Raw genomic sequence first — 19356 nt, forward strand, 5'->3', positions numbered from 1 at the left:
CCCAAACAGCTGACACGGCGCAACCCGAAGTCCAGCGGACATTGGAGATGATATTAATGTTTATTCAACATGCAAAGAATATAGAAATGACAAGAGGAGGAGTTGGAGCGAAACTGCTAACCCGGTAACTTTTCAGCTGTTCTTCGTTAACGTGACGTAAATAGGTTACAATGATTTTCATTCAGTCAGGACTTCACGCTGACACTAGCCACATGCATTGCAGGTAGATTGTAGTAAAGCATTGATTAATGTCTGGTTTTAAAATTAGTTCACTGGACTTGCAGCCATTATTCTGTGCCCATTGTTGGACACCACACGGCAGGAACGAACCCGATCGAACCGTTATACCTAGGATTTCTGTCGGCTAATGTGTGATCTGTCAAGTTTTGAAAATGGGCCCACAATCAGCGGATCGTGTCGTGTGCGCTGGGCATTAAACTAAGGAAATGAGGAAGGGAGGAGTCAGTAGAGAGCACCGGAGTTGAGCCGTTTTTCATTCGGTGTCATCAACAGAAAGAGAAAAAGGCTGGAAGAGACGATAATGCCGATAATTGAAATGACGTTGATAGTTTTAATTTATCGTACGATTAATCGATTTATCGTTTATCGCGACAGGCCTACTAATGCAACAACAGACTGAGTAAAATGCCACCTAGTGTTGGTGTAAATTTCCAGAGTGTATTCATGTCGCGTCAATTTGACTCTGACAAGCTCCGCCCACCTCCTCCACTCAAACCAACAAGTCTAACCGTTGCGTGGACGCGATTTTTCTCCTGCTTGAACAACTGTGGTAAGTTTCTTTTTATAAGATAATAATAAAATTTGAATTGCTTTATAAGAATATTTTATTGGTTCCCCGGTATATGAGTGAGTTTTGATATCTTAATACTGAGTTTAATACGGCTAACCTGACCGAGTGAATGCCTAGCTTAAAATGTTCGCCTGTCCAACTCGATTATGTCCGCCTTAAATCCATGTCCAAGCCATATTGCATAAATATGTGTTTTATTTATTTATTTATTTTAGAAATGCAACATAAATTCAGCAAAAAATGTCTGGGTTGAGAAAAAATAAGTCTCACGTTGGCTGTACGGCTTTTCAGGTCAACAGTAATACTAACCGTCCAGCTTTTTTTTTTTTTTGCTAAGTAAATTTATATCGGTGTATATTGCGTTGGTTCCAGGAGTTTGCTAAACTAGGTATTAGCTGCTCTGCTCCTTTTTTATGTTAGTCTATATTTTATTCGGGTTGAGTATTTCTAACACAATTTGGTTCACTTTCAATTACAATTGAGTGGCATCTCCTTGTGAGCGGGATGTTGTGACTTGTGACCGGCAGCCTTCTGACCTCACGACTCCGAACTGTTGGTACCGTAAGCGGTGCTAATAGTCCAGCTAGTTTCATAGTTAACACTGAATTTGGCGCGAGTGATTATTTGCGTGTTCTCCCTCGTGCCCAGCATAATCCCTCTACTGTAAACCTTGCTTGACTCCTCCATTAACCGTTGCTAATGCTAATGGCCGAAAAAGCCGAAAAAGAAGCGAGGCAATTTAATGGACGGTTCTAGTTGTTACTAAAGGAAAGGGTATTTAGTAACTGTCTAACCTAGATAAGAGTCCAACTTAGCGCCCAAGCCATTAACGTGTAAACTTAAATCATTGTGTTCTATGAAAACAATGTAATGTAAGCTGTATTGTTTGTGAAGCCGTTGGCACATGTTTCACAAATTGAAAGCCTTTCAGTACTAAAGATGAATGACTGAGGAATTATGTGCTGCAGGAACCATGTTGATTAAAACAAGACTTGGCGAGCGGCAGAAATTTGTCCGACTAACAGAACCGAATCTGAAGGAGTTTTTGATAGCAGGTAAGACACTGGTAGCTTTACACAGGAAGCTATGAGGTTCTTGTAATGTTACTTCACATTGTTTATTCAAAAGTAATGTTCCAGAGTCTATGCACATGTAAGTATTAGAGCAGCATAACCTCATAATTGTGGTTTAGACAAGCATCTGTCTTTTTCTCTAGCATTTGCAAAATTTGGCGTGCCAGCTATAACAGAGGGCGTGAAGGTTCTTGACTGTTCTGGGACTGAGTTGGATGAAGATGTGTTTGAGGATGTTGTTAAGGATCCCTCAGCTGGAGTCCTAACCATCAAATATGAAACTGGTTTGTTATATTTGTAATTCATGTTAGTATTTAACAACCTTGCTATTTAATTATTGTTTTTTGTCTTTCATCTGCTTCTCTCATGGTCAGACTTTGTCTTCATGGTGGAATTGCCTGAGGAATCTCAGCCAAGCTCATCTGATTCTCAAGAGACACTCATTCTTTCAGAGAATCCTTCCGCTAAACGCCAGCGCCTGGACACAGAAGCTAAGCATGTAAGGCACATATGTCAGAGTCAAGGCCCGCGGGCCACATCCGGCCCGCGAGAAGGTTTTTTACGGCCCCTGGAATGATCTTGATTTATTATTAGAACCGGCCCGCAGACCGCAGTAAGCACCCCGTCTGAAAAAAAAATACCTTCCTTATTTGAACTGTAAGTAGTTCTTTAAATGTTCTGTGAGATGATGTACTTACCCATGTATCCATAACAACCGGAACTTTCATTATCCACCAAGTTATTGCCGAAATATACCATCTATTAAAGGAGTGCCCCCCGGATTAATTACACTCTCTGCAGCTGCAGCTGCGAAGTTACAGTATTAATCCGATACTTCCTGGAAAGTGCAACGTCTCCCCTTTCAGAAACCGTTGGAACTTTTCCACTTAGCGCTACGTGTGGCGGAATTACGGTACTGCAAATTTAGATGTGTCGCCGGCGACACGTGTAGCTGCGCATCCAGGCTGCTCAAACGTTGTCTATGTTTGGCAGCACATACCTGTGTGAACAACTGTTTTCTTTGATGAACCTGAACAAAACATCACACAGAAGTCGACTTACTGCTGAACACCTTCACTCAATTCTGAGGATTTCCTCAACTCAGAGCCTTACCCCGAACATTGATGAACTTGTGGAAAAGATGGGACACCACCAAGTATCACCCTCAACCTCAAACAAGTGAACATTACTGTGCAATCACATATTTAGAGTTTTTACTCAGTTCAAGTTTAAAAGTTAAAGTTTAATATTTGTTTTCACTGCATGTTACTTCTCCTTGATGAAAGTGCTGTTTTTGATTAATAGATTTTTGCACTTTATTTTATTGTATTTCAATCCAATTATATTTTAAAAATATTTCAGTTGTGTCTGTTGAAAATTAAAGATTACTGACAGAGCCATAAGAAAATGTTGCTTTATTTATCTGATCATATTGGAATATATTTGTTAGGTTTTCAGTAGGTTCAATTAGGTTCACTAGACTATATGCGTCATTTAAAAAAATTTCAATGAACATTCGATCAGTCCGGCCCTCGGCTTGTAGCTAAATTTTTTATTTGGCCCTCCGTCCATTTAACTTTGACACCCCTGATGTAAGGCGTCAAGAAAATCCGAGCTCATCCCACTTCCCCATGCTGGAGATTTTAGTTTAACAGTAATAATAAATAAAGTTATCTTTAAAATGAATCACTCAAGTGACATTAAGGCCCAACAGTAGACTTAGGTGTCAATAAAATAAATCTGGTTGTGTGTGTTGTTTTTGTCTCATGCAAACTTTGCTTTAATTCTACTTTCCTCTATCCAATCATAAGAAATCATAGTCAGTCAGAGAGAGTCATTAAACAGGGAAAGCAGGTTTCCTGGAAAAAGAGGAAGTTTCCAGCCTGCAGATGTATAAAAATAGCTGAGACTATTCCTTATTTTAAAGCATGAAAGTTTTAAAGAATGTAATCTAAACATTTTGAGTAATTTCATAAGATTCAAAGTAAAATACTTATATTAATATTGGTTTACTTGTAATAATACTTACACTTACATTTGTGAGAACACTTACAAGAAAAACAAGTAACTGTAACTTTGGTATTAAATAATTAGAATCATGGATTATTCTTGGATTCTTTTCAGAAAAACATCTGTAATAACTCACATTAAGATTATAATAAGTATAATTAATAAGTTATGGTTATAAAATCATAAATGAATGCTAAATCAGAGAAGCTAAAGAAAATAAATGTAATATAAATGTGATTTTGACATTAAACTTGAAATGGTGTAAAAAGGTGTAACTGCAATTAAACATCACTGATATGTTGGAGGTAGAGAGTAGGTGAAAGGTGAAAGGATAAGGGAAAAAGGGGAACTAACAGGAGAGCAGAGATGATCAACGCCTTATTTAGAAACAGATTGAACAACGCCTTATTTAGAGAAAAGGTCGTGCAGGCAATGGACACAGGAGGTTGAGCAACCCTGAGACATTAGCTCAGACATCAGGAAATGTCTGTAAGACAGTGATGGATATGAGATCATCTGTCTAAGCAGACAGCCGGTGCAGGCGCACCAGGGGGGTGGATAAACCCTATAAAAGGTGGGTGCAAAAGAGGAACCTTTGGTTGGATCCTCCGGGCAGCTTCGAGCCAAGATCGAGATGGACAAAGAACTCTGCAGCTGAAGAAGAGCCGGGGCCACGGAGCCGGAGACTGTCCTGCACATGGAGACCAACCCGTCTGGCCCACAATCTGTGGCTTCGAATCGCACTTCTCTCATCGGCTGGGTTCAGACCCCAAAGACAAAGATGAAGACAAAGGCAAAGACAAAGAAGAAGAACTGGTGCCTTTTTTCCTGCCAGCACCAAGTCCTGTGTGACCTCACCATCCATGCGGAGAAGAAGCTCATCAGACCTACAGAGATCCCTGCCTTCGCTGATCAACTTCCTCCTCCTGCTGCAGCACCTTCTTCATCATCAAGCCAGGTCTGGGGTTCGAAACGCCAAACTCCGTCCGTCTCTCTCAAAGGTTCCCTTTTTTAGTTCTCAGTATCAGCAGTAGGGAAAGATAGACTAGATGACTGATTTTACTTATTTGATTATTTCTGCTACTGAATTAAGCTGTACTGACCCTTGCAAAAATGCCTTACTAATAAAATATTTAGCATAAAGAAAATCTAAAAGATGTTGTGGACATTCAGTTAATGAGTCACCTTAAAGTTCTTTGATGGTTGTAAAATAGCTGTGATGTTTGATTCTGGAGAGGAAAAAGTGGAAAATGTTTTTAGATTGCTGGTAGCCCAAATGTAAAACAACATCCTTGGGACTCGCCCGAGTCACTAAAACCTACCTGGTTCAATAACAAATGCAAGTTGTAAAATAGAGAACGAGCGACCGTTAACAGGTGTGCTCTGTGAAACTAGTTGGCTGTAGGCTGCTCAGCCTGGCTAATTCACAGGGGGAAGAAGGGTGGGACACCTGGATGTAGGCCGTCAAAAATCAGGTGAATCGTTTCTCGAAACCAGCTTAAACAGAGTTTACTTCAGTTCTGGACAGGGTAAATCCCAGCAGATTTAGAAAACTCAATTAACCCGTTAGAAGGAGAGCTGGTAGCACATCTCCCCTCTCAGAAGAGGAAGTACGAGAGTGAGAGAGTAGAGACAGAAAGGAGGGGGGGGGTGTTGCGCAACAACAAAGGATTGACTCTCAAAAATTAACGCAAAACCAAAAAGTATTTAGTTTTAAAAGCCTTTATCACTGTTTCCCCCAGAAAACCTGCTATACTCAGAAGAGGTGCCAGAACAGTTTTTGTATTAAATGTTAAAAGTTACAAAAAAATCAGAAGTGCAATAACAGCTTGTTAGGCCAAGGGGCAGGTGCAGAGATGGGGCAATTGGTTTGCACATCCTCGCACCAAGTTCAGTGCGTCAAATCTAGCTTACTTCGTTTTTACTGTTACTGGTGCATAAAAAACCCTATTTAAAATGAACAAGCAAGTAAAATAAACAAATAAATCCTGGTGATCCACCAGTCTTATAATACACGCTGCTTTATTATCGCTTATATTTGAGAAGAGAATGTTTTTGTTTTTTTACTAACAATTACTGTTTTGATGTGTATTTAATAAAAGCTGAAATGTTTTGTTGTTTGAAGTTGGTGGAATCCATTCTTAACAACAAACCTGGTGGCGAACGGATCATGAAGGAATATAATCGAAGCAAGTGCCTCACAGATGAAACCAGAAGGAAAATGGTTAACATACTGGCAGCTGACATGACAGAGAAGAATGGGTAATTTGTAAATAGGCTTTAGTTAGCTGTGTAGATGAAATGAAAGATTTTGTTAAATCCAGTGCATACCTTGGATAATATACCTTGACCATTTTAATTTTGCAGGACATCACCACCCAGAGAGGTTAAAGAAATGTATGCCAGAGGAATTGTTAGCTTATTCCCCTACCTCAGTGATCCATTCTCCAGGAATGGTTATGTAAGTCACACACTATAATTTACTGTGTTATGGTAAACACAGTAACACATTGACAACTTTTAGTTTCTATCAGATTATATGTTTAACTGTTTCAATGTCTGTCTGTTTTTGCCATCCTTTTAATCCCCAAGGAGCATTATTATGATGCTGCAAGTGGTACCGGGTATGTAGCCTGGAGGATAAAAACTATTCAGAGATCCACTGCTAAAGACAGACGATCATCATATGGAGGTAAACCATTAACAACACTTGAAGAAGAAATGCAACTACAGGGATGGTGTTGCATTTTTTGGGGGGCAGGGAAGGTTTTATTGTTGTTGGGGGTTTTTTAAAGTTGAAGAATTTTCTTATATTGACTAGCATCATCCGAAGAAGCATCTTGTGAACATGGGCTTGGAGGACCAGCTGCTAGACGAGAGACCCAGTTTGTTCCAGAGACTATCCTGAGTGAAGAAGAGTGTTAGGAAGCCATCGAACTGATTAAGCATTCAGCCGATGAGGACACGATCAAGAAGAAGATGAAGCTCACATTTGACTTCCGGCGCAACATGGTCCTCGACCCCCAACAGTCAAGCAACATACTCTCTGTCTTTCCACGTTTCAAAGATGTCAAAGGCTTGGTAATTATTTTTGATAATTTCACAGTCATGTAAAAATTTTATTTTTGTGACAAGTCAAAATGAATACAATTAATGTGACTGGGAAATGTTTTAAGTTTTTTACTATCTACATCCTAGGTGGAGCAGGATTTTGTCCTGATGTTTGGAGAAGACGTGTCTGGCAAGTTTCTGGAGAAATGGACGACCACCTTCAAGAGAAAGATCATCCAACAATGCAGAAAGCTTCCAACCACTAGTGATCTTGAAGAACTTCTCCTGGCAGCTGATACTCCTGAGGATGACACTGAAGTGGATGATGACATGAGTAAGGATGACTTCACATTATGTAGCCATCAATTATTGTGTGAGCTTCACTTAGCGATGTACACATAATTTAAATTGCATAATCACTAGATTTTAATGGTCAATTCAACATCACATTTCTCTTATCACAGGTTGGGACAGTGACCTCTCATCGATTTTGCTGCTGCTACACCTGATTCCCCCCTCTGCCTTGGGTCGTAAGAGACCAGGGAAGGTGTCTGCCTCCCAAGCAGAGAAGCATCTTGTGGTCTTCAAGAAGGTTTGTATTTGTTGCAAATTTTATTTTATGTTACACTCAAGGTTGTTTCACTGGGAGAGTTTCAGTTTTAGGGTGATATCACACATAGTTAAATGCTGTTTTCCCATATGTAGCATTGCAGCTATGGAATTGTAATTGTATTGTGTGTTTTTTTTCCACAGACAGGAACCAACATCCAAGAACATCTTGATGCCATCATGACGAGCACACAACCCTATCTCCTGGCTGTGGGACGGAGGAAGAAAGTAGCTCACCAGTTCTTCATCATCCTTGACAAAAATGCCATTGCTTGCAGGTCAACTTCCTCTCTTGGTGCTTTTGATGAACTGTTTAAGGCACATTACGTGTTTGCCACAGCATACAACCCCATGCTGTGCAACATGTTTACGTTCATCCAGACCACTGTGTACAATATAGATGTAGGTAAAGTGAAAGAAAGTCCACGTGTGGCAGAAATTCGGGCTAGGTTGCTTCACTAGTACTGGAACTAATCTGTTTGTCAATAAGTGTTTTATTTGTTAGGCAGAGTTAAGTTGCACAAATGCACTTGTTCGGTATGTACAAGTAGTTAGTTCATGGTTACTTAGATGGAAAAACTCTTTGCCTTAAATGTACTCTGTCAAGTTTGAGCCGTCTTGTAATGGGATGTACATCATGTGATGTTACTGTGATGCTACCACAGTTAACAGTGGATCTTAAAAATGTGCTTTATTTCAATAAATAAGTTAAATGCATTTCTGTGGTAACCTGATTTTATTCAATTGTACATTTAACTCTACAAAAGTGTAAAAATAGCACTTCATATTTATTTGTGCAGAGTTGATTTTTCACAGCTAAAGAGTAAATTATCAACACAGTAGTGTGTCAGATCAACACTCAAAAGAGTTATATGAGCCTCCAGTGTAAACCCTCAATGACTCGATGCAGTGTTGAAAAGCATGAGAATCCGAGTTGTTTTGTCACCATTATGGAGTAACTTATTAACTCTGATTAGAATCATATTTACTCTTTTCAGAGTTATTTGACAAGGAGTGTTAAGTTTTATTAACACTGTACAGTGTTGGTCAGTGTTAAATTTTAACTCTATTTTGAGTTAAATTGTACTCTGAAAATGGAACACTATTGAAAGAGTTAAATTGACACCAATTCCGATAAGGACCAAATAGACTCGGAGACAGTGTTAAATTCAACTCTTTAGGTGTTGATTTAACACTGCAAATTTTACTGTGTATTGCAGTCCTCATGCATTTTCCAGGCTAACTGCAAAAAAAACCAAAAAAAAAACCATCCATAGATGAGCTATTTTGTTGCGTGCTTGATATGTGAAATCAGGTGATCTGATTCCTGTTCTTTTATCTTAATTGTAACGCGTTACTTTGTAACGTGTTACTGACATCACTGGTCACGACATGGTGCCAGCTCTAACAAATATGGAGAAAACATTTTTTATTAAAGTTATATACTGCAGCTTGAATAAAATGCAACTACATAGAATTTTTTGAGAAGTCTGGATTTCTTCATGTATATTTTGCATGTTGCCTGTGACTTGCTCATGGGGAGAGACATTTCAGTAATCTAAAACTAATAAAAAAAATTAAGCAACCTACTTGCTTAATGTGGACTGTTGGATGTAAAATTCATGAGCAGTAAATATTGTGCTAGTTATCAGTCTTGGACCAAAGAAAGCAAGACAATTGCAAGCCTTTAAAATTGTGAAGCTTTTGATGGGTCAGATAGACTCAAAAAAACTGTAACAGCAGCTGCGTGGGGGGACCCAATTTAATTTTTTTGTCATGGGGCCCAAGATTGCTATCAGCGCCCCTGGTTGCCGTTATCAGCTGTCAGCTGTTGGCGTTTTCTGCTCAATAAAAACTGAACAGAAATTTTCACCAAAGACACCTGAGCCTCCGTCATGATTCAAGAAGCTTTCACTCCATAACAGCTTAGTTTGGGGCCAGCCCTGATGTTAGTGAATGTTGTATTGAGGAAGACATTGGATAAATGGATATTTGACTAGAATTGTTGCTCAGCCAGATTCAAAACGTACATTCAAATATTAAAAGTGTGTGTCCAACTGCCCTTGGCAGCAAAGAAAGAATATTATGCTTATTCAAACTGAACTCTTTAGTTTTCTTGCCTGTCTAAAACCTGTTTTGATTATCCTTCCATCAACAGTCTCATGGGACAATCACTTAACCCCAGTAATCACTTAACCCCAGTAATTAGGAGGATCATGGAAGTCTTGTAAAGGGGAGAGGTTGGGGATGGGGATCATGCAGGTTTTTCAATTAGTAGTCAATGGCATCTTTGAGGGTTCTGATATAGGCAGCGATACAATATATCATCACTTCCCTCGCTGATCTCTGGGGGTCTCTTCATTATCAGGCCATTGTCACCTCTGTCAGTGTAAATGTGAAAGATGGGGTGTGGATTGGATGTGGATGATGATAGAGGGGTGGAGTCAGGTCTTGGCTGAAAATGTAATCTTCAGTGGACCACTCTAAAATAATAGGCCTCATGACCTCTGAGGTCTATAATAACACCAGACCTCTCCCCTGTAGCCTCCGTCTGCTAATCCCCAGACAGTTCTGATGGTGAAGAGATCCTTCAGTAAGAGTACTGAAGGCTTAACCATGAATTGGGAGCAATAGAAGAAAATGACCGCAGCTCATTTGTTCCACTACATTTCTCAAACTGTTTAGAATTTTGAAGCCTTGAAATGACATTTTTTTAAATTTAGGAGATTAAATTAAGGACTAGAGTAAAAACCTTTTTTTTTTATTGTTTAGGAACTCACTTCAAATTAAAATACAGATTGTTTTCAACATAGTTCTATTTTGCATCATACAAACTGCTGTACAAATGCTGCACTCAATTGTGTGACATTCTGTCTGTTATGCACCTATGCATAACATGCATCCTCTTCACTGCTGCCTTGTCTCTTCAACAGCTTGGGGAATAGTTAAGTTTGTACCAACAAGCTCACTGAAGGCAGAACAGAGATGTAAGATGTAGAGTGCAGGTAGCTCCCCAGTGCCAGCATACTGATTCATCACAACAATGGAACATACAGGAAGCACACTGTGGCATCGCAGGTGTCTGATTAATAGACCCAAGTTACAATGGAAAGTCAAATGATGCCTGATGAGTTCGCATGTGGGTTTAATGACATTTTGAAACCAAAAAAATAAACTACCATTCTAGTTCAGAAGAGGAATCATACAGAAAAATAAAGAATGCAAAACCACTGTTCCTTTTATGTAGGGGGAAGTGCTAGGGGTCTAAAACAAAATCAATATCACTGCACAACTGTTTGGGACTAGGAGAGGAAAATGCAAATGAACCACTGCTGCCAGCAGGAAACCTATGGCAGCATGTGTGTGGCATGCATAATGATCATGAAGAAAGAGGGTATATCCCTTGTGAGTAAGTCTGCACAACAATGATTACAGACTGGTGAATGTGTCCACCACTACACAAGAGGCTGTGATTCTGATGCAAATCAAAGCTGCTGCACCCTCACATAAATCCATTCTTCCCAGCCATGAAATGAATAAGTGTGCCAGCAGCTAATTTATAATTAACCACAGCAATTCATAGAGCATGTAGAGCCTAGCCCTAGAGCACCATCTGCTGGGCTCATGCTGATTCAATGGAACCATCCACTTTTAAAGAAATTATCCATCAAAGATGTTTATATTAACAGATGAACTCTTGTGAATTTAATGTATACAGAAAATTTAAATACCCTGAATTTTGTTAGATGAATTATATGGACACAAACTGAACCAGGGCTTTGAGATGGACTGGTGACCTGTCCAGGATGACCCCACCTCTCGCCAGCTGACCGCTGGAGACAGACACTGACACCCCTTGCGACCCTACTAGGGATAAGCGTGTTAGAAAATGGATGGTTGGGTTTATGGAAGGAAATTGTACCAGGTTCAGCTGGAGGTTGTCTGCCCTGTTTAAAAAGCCTCTGAATACCAAACAGCTGAAACCTACATGGTGGCTCAATCGGCAGCACTGCTGCCTTGCAAGCAGATCCTGGGTTCATATCCCAGTCTGGCGTTATCTGCATAGGGTTTGCATTTTCTCCCTGAACATTCATGGGTTTCTCTGGATCCTACAGTTCTGTTAGGTTGATTATTCTCTAAATTACCTTTTGGTGTGAGTGTGTAAATGCATGAGACAGCCCCTAAGCCCTCCCACCTCGGCAACCCTGCAATGACAAGCGATGGATGAAAGATACAGAAGATGGGAGGATAGGTGAAATCCCCTTTTTCCCATCCCCACCCCAAATTCAATCCCTTCTTATCCCTCCTTTTTATTTCCATTCCAAAGAAAGATACAAGACAGAGAGCTCAGGCCCAGATCTGCTCATCTGCACACACAGTACAGGTTAATGGGAGGGATACGAGAGGGAGATCAGGCTGCTGCTGATTCGTCAACCAGTGACATGCAGCTTCTCCGCAGTCGAATCTGTCACTGTTAATCAGGAGCAATCTCTAAACAGCCAGCAAGGACTATCAGAGAGGTGAGCCCATTGCTTTTCAGAATGAAACAGATGATAAATCATTTGTACATAATTAGTGTTCGGCAAGGTTACAACTGACACGTATTTTCATCTTAATTATGGGGGAAATTTGTTCCATTAATTTAATTTGGTGTGCTTGAGTAGCTCTGCACCTAACCAAGTTAATCTTCCTCCTGTCAGGCTGAAAATGGACTCAGGCCTGGGATTACACAAGAAAATGGGCTCTTTCATTCTTCTCACATACCAACACACACACACATGCACACACATCCAAGACAGCTAAAAGATCAATCTGCGTCCTTGAATCTTATCTGGAGTGTGCAGAAAAGAAGGCAGAGGTAATGTGGGCATTACAGTTTCTCACCATCTCTGAATATAACACAGCATAGAATGGCTAAAAGGAAGACAGGGAGCCAGTGTTAGCTGTTGAATTCTACTTTGCACAGCATTAGACTTTATTAGGTTGAGTAACAGAGAAAAATATCTATTTTGTGATGGATCTTAAAATTTTACATGGGAGTGGAGTAGCAAGAGGTCTAGGCATGGTGGATATACTTGGCCTCCTTTGTGATGTGAAAAAAAACCTGGATGTACATAGGGCCAACAAAATCAAAATACAAAAACTCTAAAAGGGTAGGGTGTTTATTTTTCTTCATCCTGTTGATTTTGTATTGGTGGTCAGCAAAAGATGTAGTAGCAATATCTATTGGTATGGAGTGTGGTTCATAGGGTGTTGTGACTTCTTTACACTTATTTCTTGTTAAATATAATTTGCATGATAAGTGGCTGATTTACAATTATATGTTATGCATAATTTACATCATGATTATTATTAATTGAATTTAACATGATTGTATATAATTACAAAAGGTGAAGTGAAACATATTTATGTGCGAGGCATGATTTATTTGGATAGAGGAAGTCTTTTATTTTGAAGAATGCTTAACAGAATCTGGTTCTGTCTTTTGTCACTGTCTTGCTTCTGTTGATTTTGGTAACGAACAGCTGTTGCCGTTATCAGCATTCGCGGTTTTCTTCTCAATAAAAACTGAACAGAAATGTTCAGTAAAAGACATCCGAGCCTCCGTCTTGATTGAAGAAGCTTTCACTCCGTAACATAGGGATTTGATTCATATTATCATATTTATATATACAGCCCCTGTTCCAGATGAGTTTAACAAGGGGGGCATCGACTTACTTTTGGGAGGATGAGTGCGGGAGGGGCAAAATGAATACATAGCAATAATAATATTACTCAAGTAAAAAGAAAAAGGTACTGTGCAGCTAAACTACTCATATAAGTACCTTTTTCCCCCCAAAAGTTACTCAATGTAACAAGAACTACACACTTTTGAACATAAACAACATCAGTAGCCTCTAGGCTACTAGTTAACAAGCTTAAGGTGCTGTGTTGGTATTAGCTAGTCATCATGTAGCTAACATTACCTGCAACCAGCAGCATTATTGAACTCAGTCTGTTAGTTTGGGGGGGAACTGTTCTTTGCATTTTGCTGGTTTGCTGCTATGATTCTAACACACACAGCTGACTACAGCACTTTCAAAGTTGCGCCCCTCGTCAGTGTGCAACTTAGCAGGAAGCCCAAACCTGGCCTCTGTGTTGGCTTCTTGATCTTCAGTGTGATATGCCTGTGCATAGCGTGAGAAATGATCTGTGAAAACAACAGCAGCAGGTCTCCTTCGCTGCGCACAGGCGTAAACCCAGCGCGAGCGTCGTAGCGCTCATGTTGCGTTTAAAGGCGGCTCGGAAAAACAGGTCACGATGTGTTAACAACGATTAAACAGTTTTAATGACTGAAAAGACAGTAGGAAGTAGGGACAGACTTCCCACTATCCCTACTTCCTACAGTAGGGATAGTAGGAAGTCCCTACTGTATTAAATCGATATAGGAATAACAGAGAATTGGCCACTCTAAGGTAAAAACAACAAACATCTTCCAGTTCAGGGGGAGCATGGCTAATATACAATAAAAAAAAAAAATCCCTTCTCACCCACCGCGGGTGGTTCTTATCCTCTGAGCTCGGGTCCTCTACCAGAGGCCTGGGAGCTTGAGGGTTCTGCGCAGTATCTTGGCTGTGCCAAGGACTGCACATTTTTGGACTGAGATGTCTGATGTTGTTCCTGGGATCTGTTGTAGCCATTGGTCCAGTTTGGGGGTGACTGCCCCGAGGGCCCCGATGACCACAGGCACCACTGTGGTCTTCACCTTCCAGGCCCTCTCCAGTTCCTCCCTGAGGCCCTGGTATTTCTCTAGTTTCTCGTGCTCCTTTTTCCTGATGTTGCAGTCGCTTGGTATTGCTACATCTACCACAACGGCTTTCCTCTGTTGTTTATCCACTACGACAATGTCTGGTTGGTTCGCCATTACCATTTTATCTGTCTGGATCTGGAAGTCCCACAGGATCTTAGCTCTGCCGTTCTCCGCCACCTTTGGGGGTGTTTCCCACTTTGATCTCGGGGTTTCCAGTCCATATTCTGCACAGATGTTTCTGTACACTATGCCTGCAACTTGGTTATGTCGTTCCATGTACGCTTTCCCTGCCAGTATCTTGCACCCTGCTGTCATGTGCTGGACTGTCTCAGGGGCCTCCTTGAACAACCTACACTTTGGGTCTTGTCTGGTGTGGTAGATCTGGGCCTCTATTGCTCTGGTGTTTAGGGCCTGTTCCTGGGCGGCCAGGATGAGGGCCTCTGTGCTGTCCTTGAGTCCAGCTTTTTCCAGCCATTGGTAGGATTTACTGATATCAGCCACTTGGGTTATTTGCTGGTGGTACATCCCATGTAGGGGCTTGTCCTCCCATGATGGTATCTCTGGCACCTCAACCTCCGTTCCCTGTTGTCTGAGACATTCACTGAGCACTATATATAAATAGTGTATATATAGTGTATATATATATATACATATATATATATATATATGTATATATATATATATATATATATAGGGTTAGGGTTAGGGTTAGGGTTATATATATATATATATATATATATATATATATATATATATATACATATATATATATATATATGTATATATATATATATAAAGAGAGAGAGAGAGGAGAGAGAGAGAATCTACATATATTCTTGTGGTCACAGATCATTTCTCACGCTATGCACAGGCATATCACACTGAAGATCAAGAGGCCAACACAGAGGCCAGGTTTGGGCTTCCTGCTAAGTTGCACACTGACAAGGGGCGCAACTTTGAAAGTGATGTAGTGAAGGAGCTGTGCAAATGTATGGGCATCACTAAAACCCACACAACCCCCTACCACCCACAAGGCAATGGCATCACTGATCGGTTCAACCGGACACTCATGAATATGCTCGGGACATTAGAGCCACATCTGAAACCTCGGTGGCACGAGCACTTGGATGCAATGACATATGCATATAACTGTTCACGCCATGACTCTACCGGGTATACGCCATACCTTCTGATGTTCGGCATACATCCTAGACTCCCAGTTGACCTCATCTTTGGGCTCCAGACTGCTATGAACCAGGAGAATATAGTGCATATGTTCAGAGACTTCATGACTGTCTGTCACAGGCATACGCCCAAGCAAACCAGACCTCTCACCAGGCTGAAAGTCAACAGAAAAATACTATAACCAGAAGGCAAAGGGTCAGATTTTCAACCAAGGGGACAGAGTCTTAGTCAAAGTCTGTCATGAGGAAGGACGGCAAAAACTAGGGGACAAGTGGGAGTCGCAACCTTACATTGTGGTGAAAAAGCAACCCAACATACACATACACATATTTGTATTTGGTGCGACCAGAAAACAGTGATATTGAGAGGGTGGTCCACCAGAACCTTCTGACACAATGTATGTTCCTCCCAGTAGACATGAACACAGCAGAGGAGCATTGTTGTATAGTAACGAAGTAAAAATACTTCACTACTTTACTTAAGTATATTTTGGAGTACTTCATACTTTCCTCGAGTATGAAAATTTTTGATAACTTTCACTTTTACTTCACTATATTTCCGAACTTAATTGCGTACTTTTACTCCGACACATTTTCAATGTGTGGTTTAGTTACTCGTTACAAAAAAGCGAGAGAGAGAAACGCAAGTGTTTTGACCCCACCTACTGATTGACTGCAACAAAGTCGGTATCCTACTTGCCTGGGCTTGTTCATCACCACCAATAGGATACACCTGTTTCGCTTCTCCCATTAAACACAAAGCAAGTCTCGCAATCAGCAGCAGTCACGTGGAGGAGGAGACGGAGACCACAACGACTGCAACTACGTCGGACACGGCTCCAGGGGAACCACCAGCTGGTGATGAGAGCCCATGGCCTTATTTAAACACAATATACTCTTTCGTGGGTGTTAAAGATTCGTCGTACCGCATGCAGTTTATGTTATTTCTGCCCGAAGATGTTGAAATTCTATCTTACAAAAACTCCCCGTCCAACTTGAAGAAACACATCGAGGTAACGTCTTATGAAATGGTTATAATCCTCCTGTGTCAGTAACTATAGCTTGGTCACTAGACACTACTGTATTGTGAAACGTTGACCATAAATGAACTTTGTTTGGCATTGTTTCAGTTCCACACGTGGTGGATTTAGCTGAGGCCTAATGTTGACTGTAGCAGGCTACCTAGACTCCTCTGTTCAAGGGGGGACAGAAGCCATAGCGATAGCAATTTAGACTAAATTTAACGAATATAGGAAAGGCATGCAAGTTCAAAACCAGGTTTACAGATGCCAATAAGCTGCATTTCCCTCCCAATTCTTTTTTTCTTTTGCATAATGACCAGTTGTGTGCACCACCTACTGACTGTAGCATTGACTGATTCACTGATTTGTGAGGTAGAGTAATCGTAACAGCTCTTTTTCTTCATGTTGGCCGCATTTTCTGTACTATTTATTTTTCTCATTTTCAGCACTGACCTTACTTGAAGGGAAAACTTGAGGCTTACAAAAACTTTGTATTTTCTGTCCTGGAGGGTATACTAAGAAGCTGGTTCAGTTGTAAAGCAGGTTAAGTTAACCTTGTGCTATAGGTAAAGCACCTCATTTTCTTAACTAAGTGATGCCTGCAGGTATATCTATTAGCAGGTTTAATTTTGCCTGCACTTGGTTGGGTACATTATTTTAAGTGTATTTGACAAGTTTACCAAAATATAAAAAATGTCATTCAAACTGCATTTGCCTTGTTTTACTTTTTACTTGTACTTTTCATTACATTACTTGAGTACATCCATTTTTACAGTAATTTCCATACTTAAGTACAAGAAGTTTCAGATACTTTAAGACTTTAACTCAAGTAACATTTCAGTCAGTGACTTGGGCTTTTACCAAAGTCACATTTTGGAGAGGTACCTATACTTTTACTTGACTCTGAGATTTCAGTACTTTATACAACACTGCAGAGGAGATTGAGCCACACACAGCAGAAGAGTTGATGGAGAACACAGAGGATATGACAGGACAAGCCTCTGGAGTGACCATGCAGGGGATGGAGCACTCAGAGCCAGAGGAGTTGGAGGAAAATGTGGAGAAAGTTGCAGGTGAGACAACAAATAAACAGGTTGTTTTAGTTCTCTCCCTGGTGGTAGTAACAACGTTCTCAGCATGTCAATGTTCTTCCTAGGCCTTTAATGAGCCATCATTTGATCCAGGTGCGTTAAACCAGGGAGAGAACTAAAACACATGGGATGCCGGCCCTCGAGGACCCACTTTAGACACCCCTGCTCTACCCACTGTGTCACTTTAGTGAGAGAAGAACAAACACGTTTTAAGTAAAAATGTGCCAGACACGATGTCTATTTTTAAGTGAGACTTTTCTTTTATACACAAGCTTTGTTGTTTTAATATTATTTTCTGTCTGTTGAGCCTGTTGTGCTGTGATATTGAAAGACACAGTGACACAGGGCCATCACTACATCTTTCAGGGACCTACATTTTTATTTACATTCAAATATTTTTATTTTCAATGCTAAAAGAGGCTTTTGGACAAACAAGAGATTTTTAGAAGTCTGATTTTAAGGACATACAATTTGGAGGGAGAAGCTGGGGACAGATGTTCCCCCTTTTCCCCACGTAGAGCCACCCTGTTGTCACCTGCATAAAGCAATGAAAACCCAGCTTGATCACAGCTTTCATCTGCTCGAATGTATCTAATGTTGTTGGAGTCGGTGAAGCTCTGAAGGCTAATTCTCATTTTATTCCACAAAGCTTTACAAAGGTTTAGTAATTGGTCTGAAGAAGTGGTTCAGAAGAGTAATGTGGAGAATGTCATGATTTTCAATGGAATTCTCTATTGTCTCTTGAGCATTCAGGTTGAGAATCAGTACCTGAACAGATGAATAGTCTATTATTGCATCCTTTCCACCTTAATAGAGTGTCTATCAAGTGTAATGGCTTTTCTTTTAAACTCTCCTGTGTATTCTGAAAAATAGCTGTGAGCAGGAGAAAAGAAGGAAGTTTGACATCAAATCACAAAAATACTACTTTTAGACACTTCAACAGCAACCCTCCTTGCTTTTCATAGGAACTTTTAGTTAAGCCCAAAATTATTCTTAATTAGATTATGATGATGCCAGGGAACCATTCTAACCTCAAAGACTTTGAGCTAACCACCTAAAATAATAAAATTTCCTATGGAAACATGTAAAGAAGGTGGTCAGGAAACTAAGCAGGGTTTAGATGTCATTGTTAATATAAGTTCAAACAGACAAGAACAGCTAAATATTTTTAATCATGCAACATTATCGGAAACTAACTTCTTGATTGAATTAAAATATTAAATTTAAATCTGCAATGGGTAAGACTAACTGGGCCTAAAGATAGCTCAGAGTTGATATCTGAATGCAACAGATTGTTGCTACAATGTTTCTCACCAAATGCACAGTATTGTAACTGTCCTGGAAAACTCCTTTAGCATTAAGTTGCTGCAGAGCCGTTTCAAAAGTCTTTCTTCCCAACAACTACCAGACTACATAATCCCCACTGAAATATTTAAAAGACAAATTCATTCACAAATACAAACATATTACTCTTTAGTGTCACTGGCACTAGGTATCTTTTAAACATAAATGTTTACTCACAGCAACGCAGCACTAGTGTGGTTAAATTCAATGGCCATATTTCACTTTCTGCAGTATCTACACTCATTCAGTGAACTAGAATATTATTAGAAATGTCATTTATTTCAGTCAGTCCATCACTAAGTGAAAAACACTATACAGTCAAAGATTGATGTTTAATATCTTTCTATGAAAACATATTTAACATTATAATA

General features: G+C 40.1%; 1 protein-coding gene and 1 long non-coding RNA gene across 4 annotated transcripts; both read left to right on the plus strand.

The window, feature by feature from the left end:
* The first annotated feature begins 705 nt into the window (after positions 1-705).
* Positions 706-2168, plus strand: LOC114148724 (uncharacterized). The gene is made up of 3 exons (XR_003596326.1): positions 706-790; positions 1780-1866; positions 2028-2168. It is a non-coding gene; the product is annotated as an uncharacterized LOC114148724 (long non-coding RNA).
* A 102-nt stretch (positions 2169-2270) lies between these two features.
* LOC114147631 (uncharacterized) lies at positions 2271-8169 on the plus strand. 3 transcript variants are annotated; one of them, XM_028022137.1, is made up of 8 exons: positions 2271-2383; positions 6020-6156; positions 6262-6355; positions 6487-6586; positions 6716-6975; positions 7093-7279; positions 7410-7537; positions 7699-8169. In XM_028022137.1, the coding sequence occupies exons 5-8, from the start codon at positions 6874-6876 to the stop codon at positions 8014-8016; spliced, it is 735 nt and encodes a 244-aa protein (XP_027877938.1). In that variant the 5' UTR covers positions 2271-2383; positions 6020-6156; positions 6262-6355; positions 6487-6586; positions 6716-6873; the 3' UTR covers positions 8017-8169. The 3 variants fall into 3 exon arrangements, with proteins under 3 accessions (XP_027877938.1, XP_027877937.1, XP_027877939.1); XM_028022136.1 differs by having other exon boundaries at positions 6020-6355; XM_028022138.1 differs by lacking the exon at positions 6020-6156 and having other exon boundaries at positions 2277-2383.
* The last annotated feature ends 11187 nt before the right edge of the window (positions 8170-19356 follow it).

Source organism: Xiphophorus couchianus, chromosome 7 (genome assembly GCF_001444195.1).
Source record: "Xiphophorus couchianus chromosome 7, X_couchianus-1.0, whole genome shotgun sequence".
Classification (NCBI taxonomy): Eukaryota; Metazoa; Chordata; class Actinopteri; order Cyprinodontiformes; family Poeciliidae; genus Xiphophorus; species Xiphophorus couchianus.

Coding starts and splice junctions, on each gene's coding strand:
- LOC114147631 (XM_028022136.1), top strand. CDS start 6,874: ATGAAGCTCACATTTGACTTCCGGCGCAACATGGTCCTCGACCCCCAA. Junction 6,976..7,092: donor TCAAAGATGTCAAAGGCTTG/GTAATTATTTTT, acceptor TCTACATCCTAG/GTGGAGCAGGATTTTGTCCT. Junction 7,538..7,698: donor ATCTTGTGGTCTTCAAGAAG/GTTTGTATTTGT, acceptor TTTTTTCCACAG/ACAGGAACCAACATCCAAGA.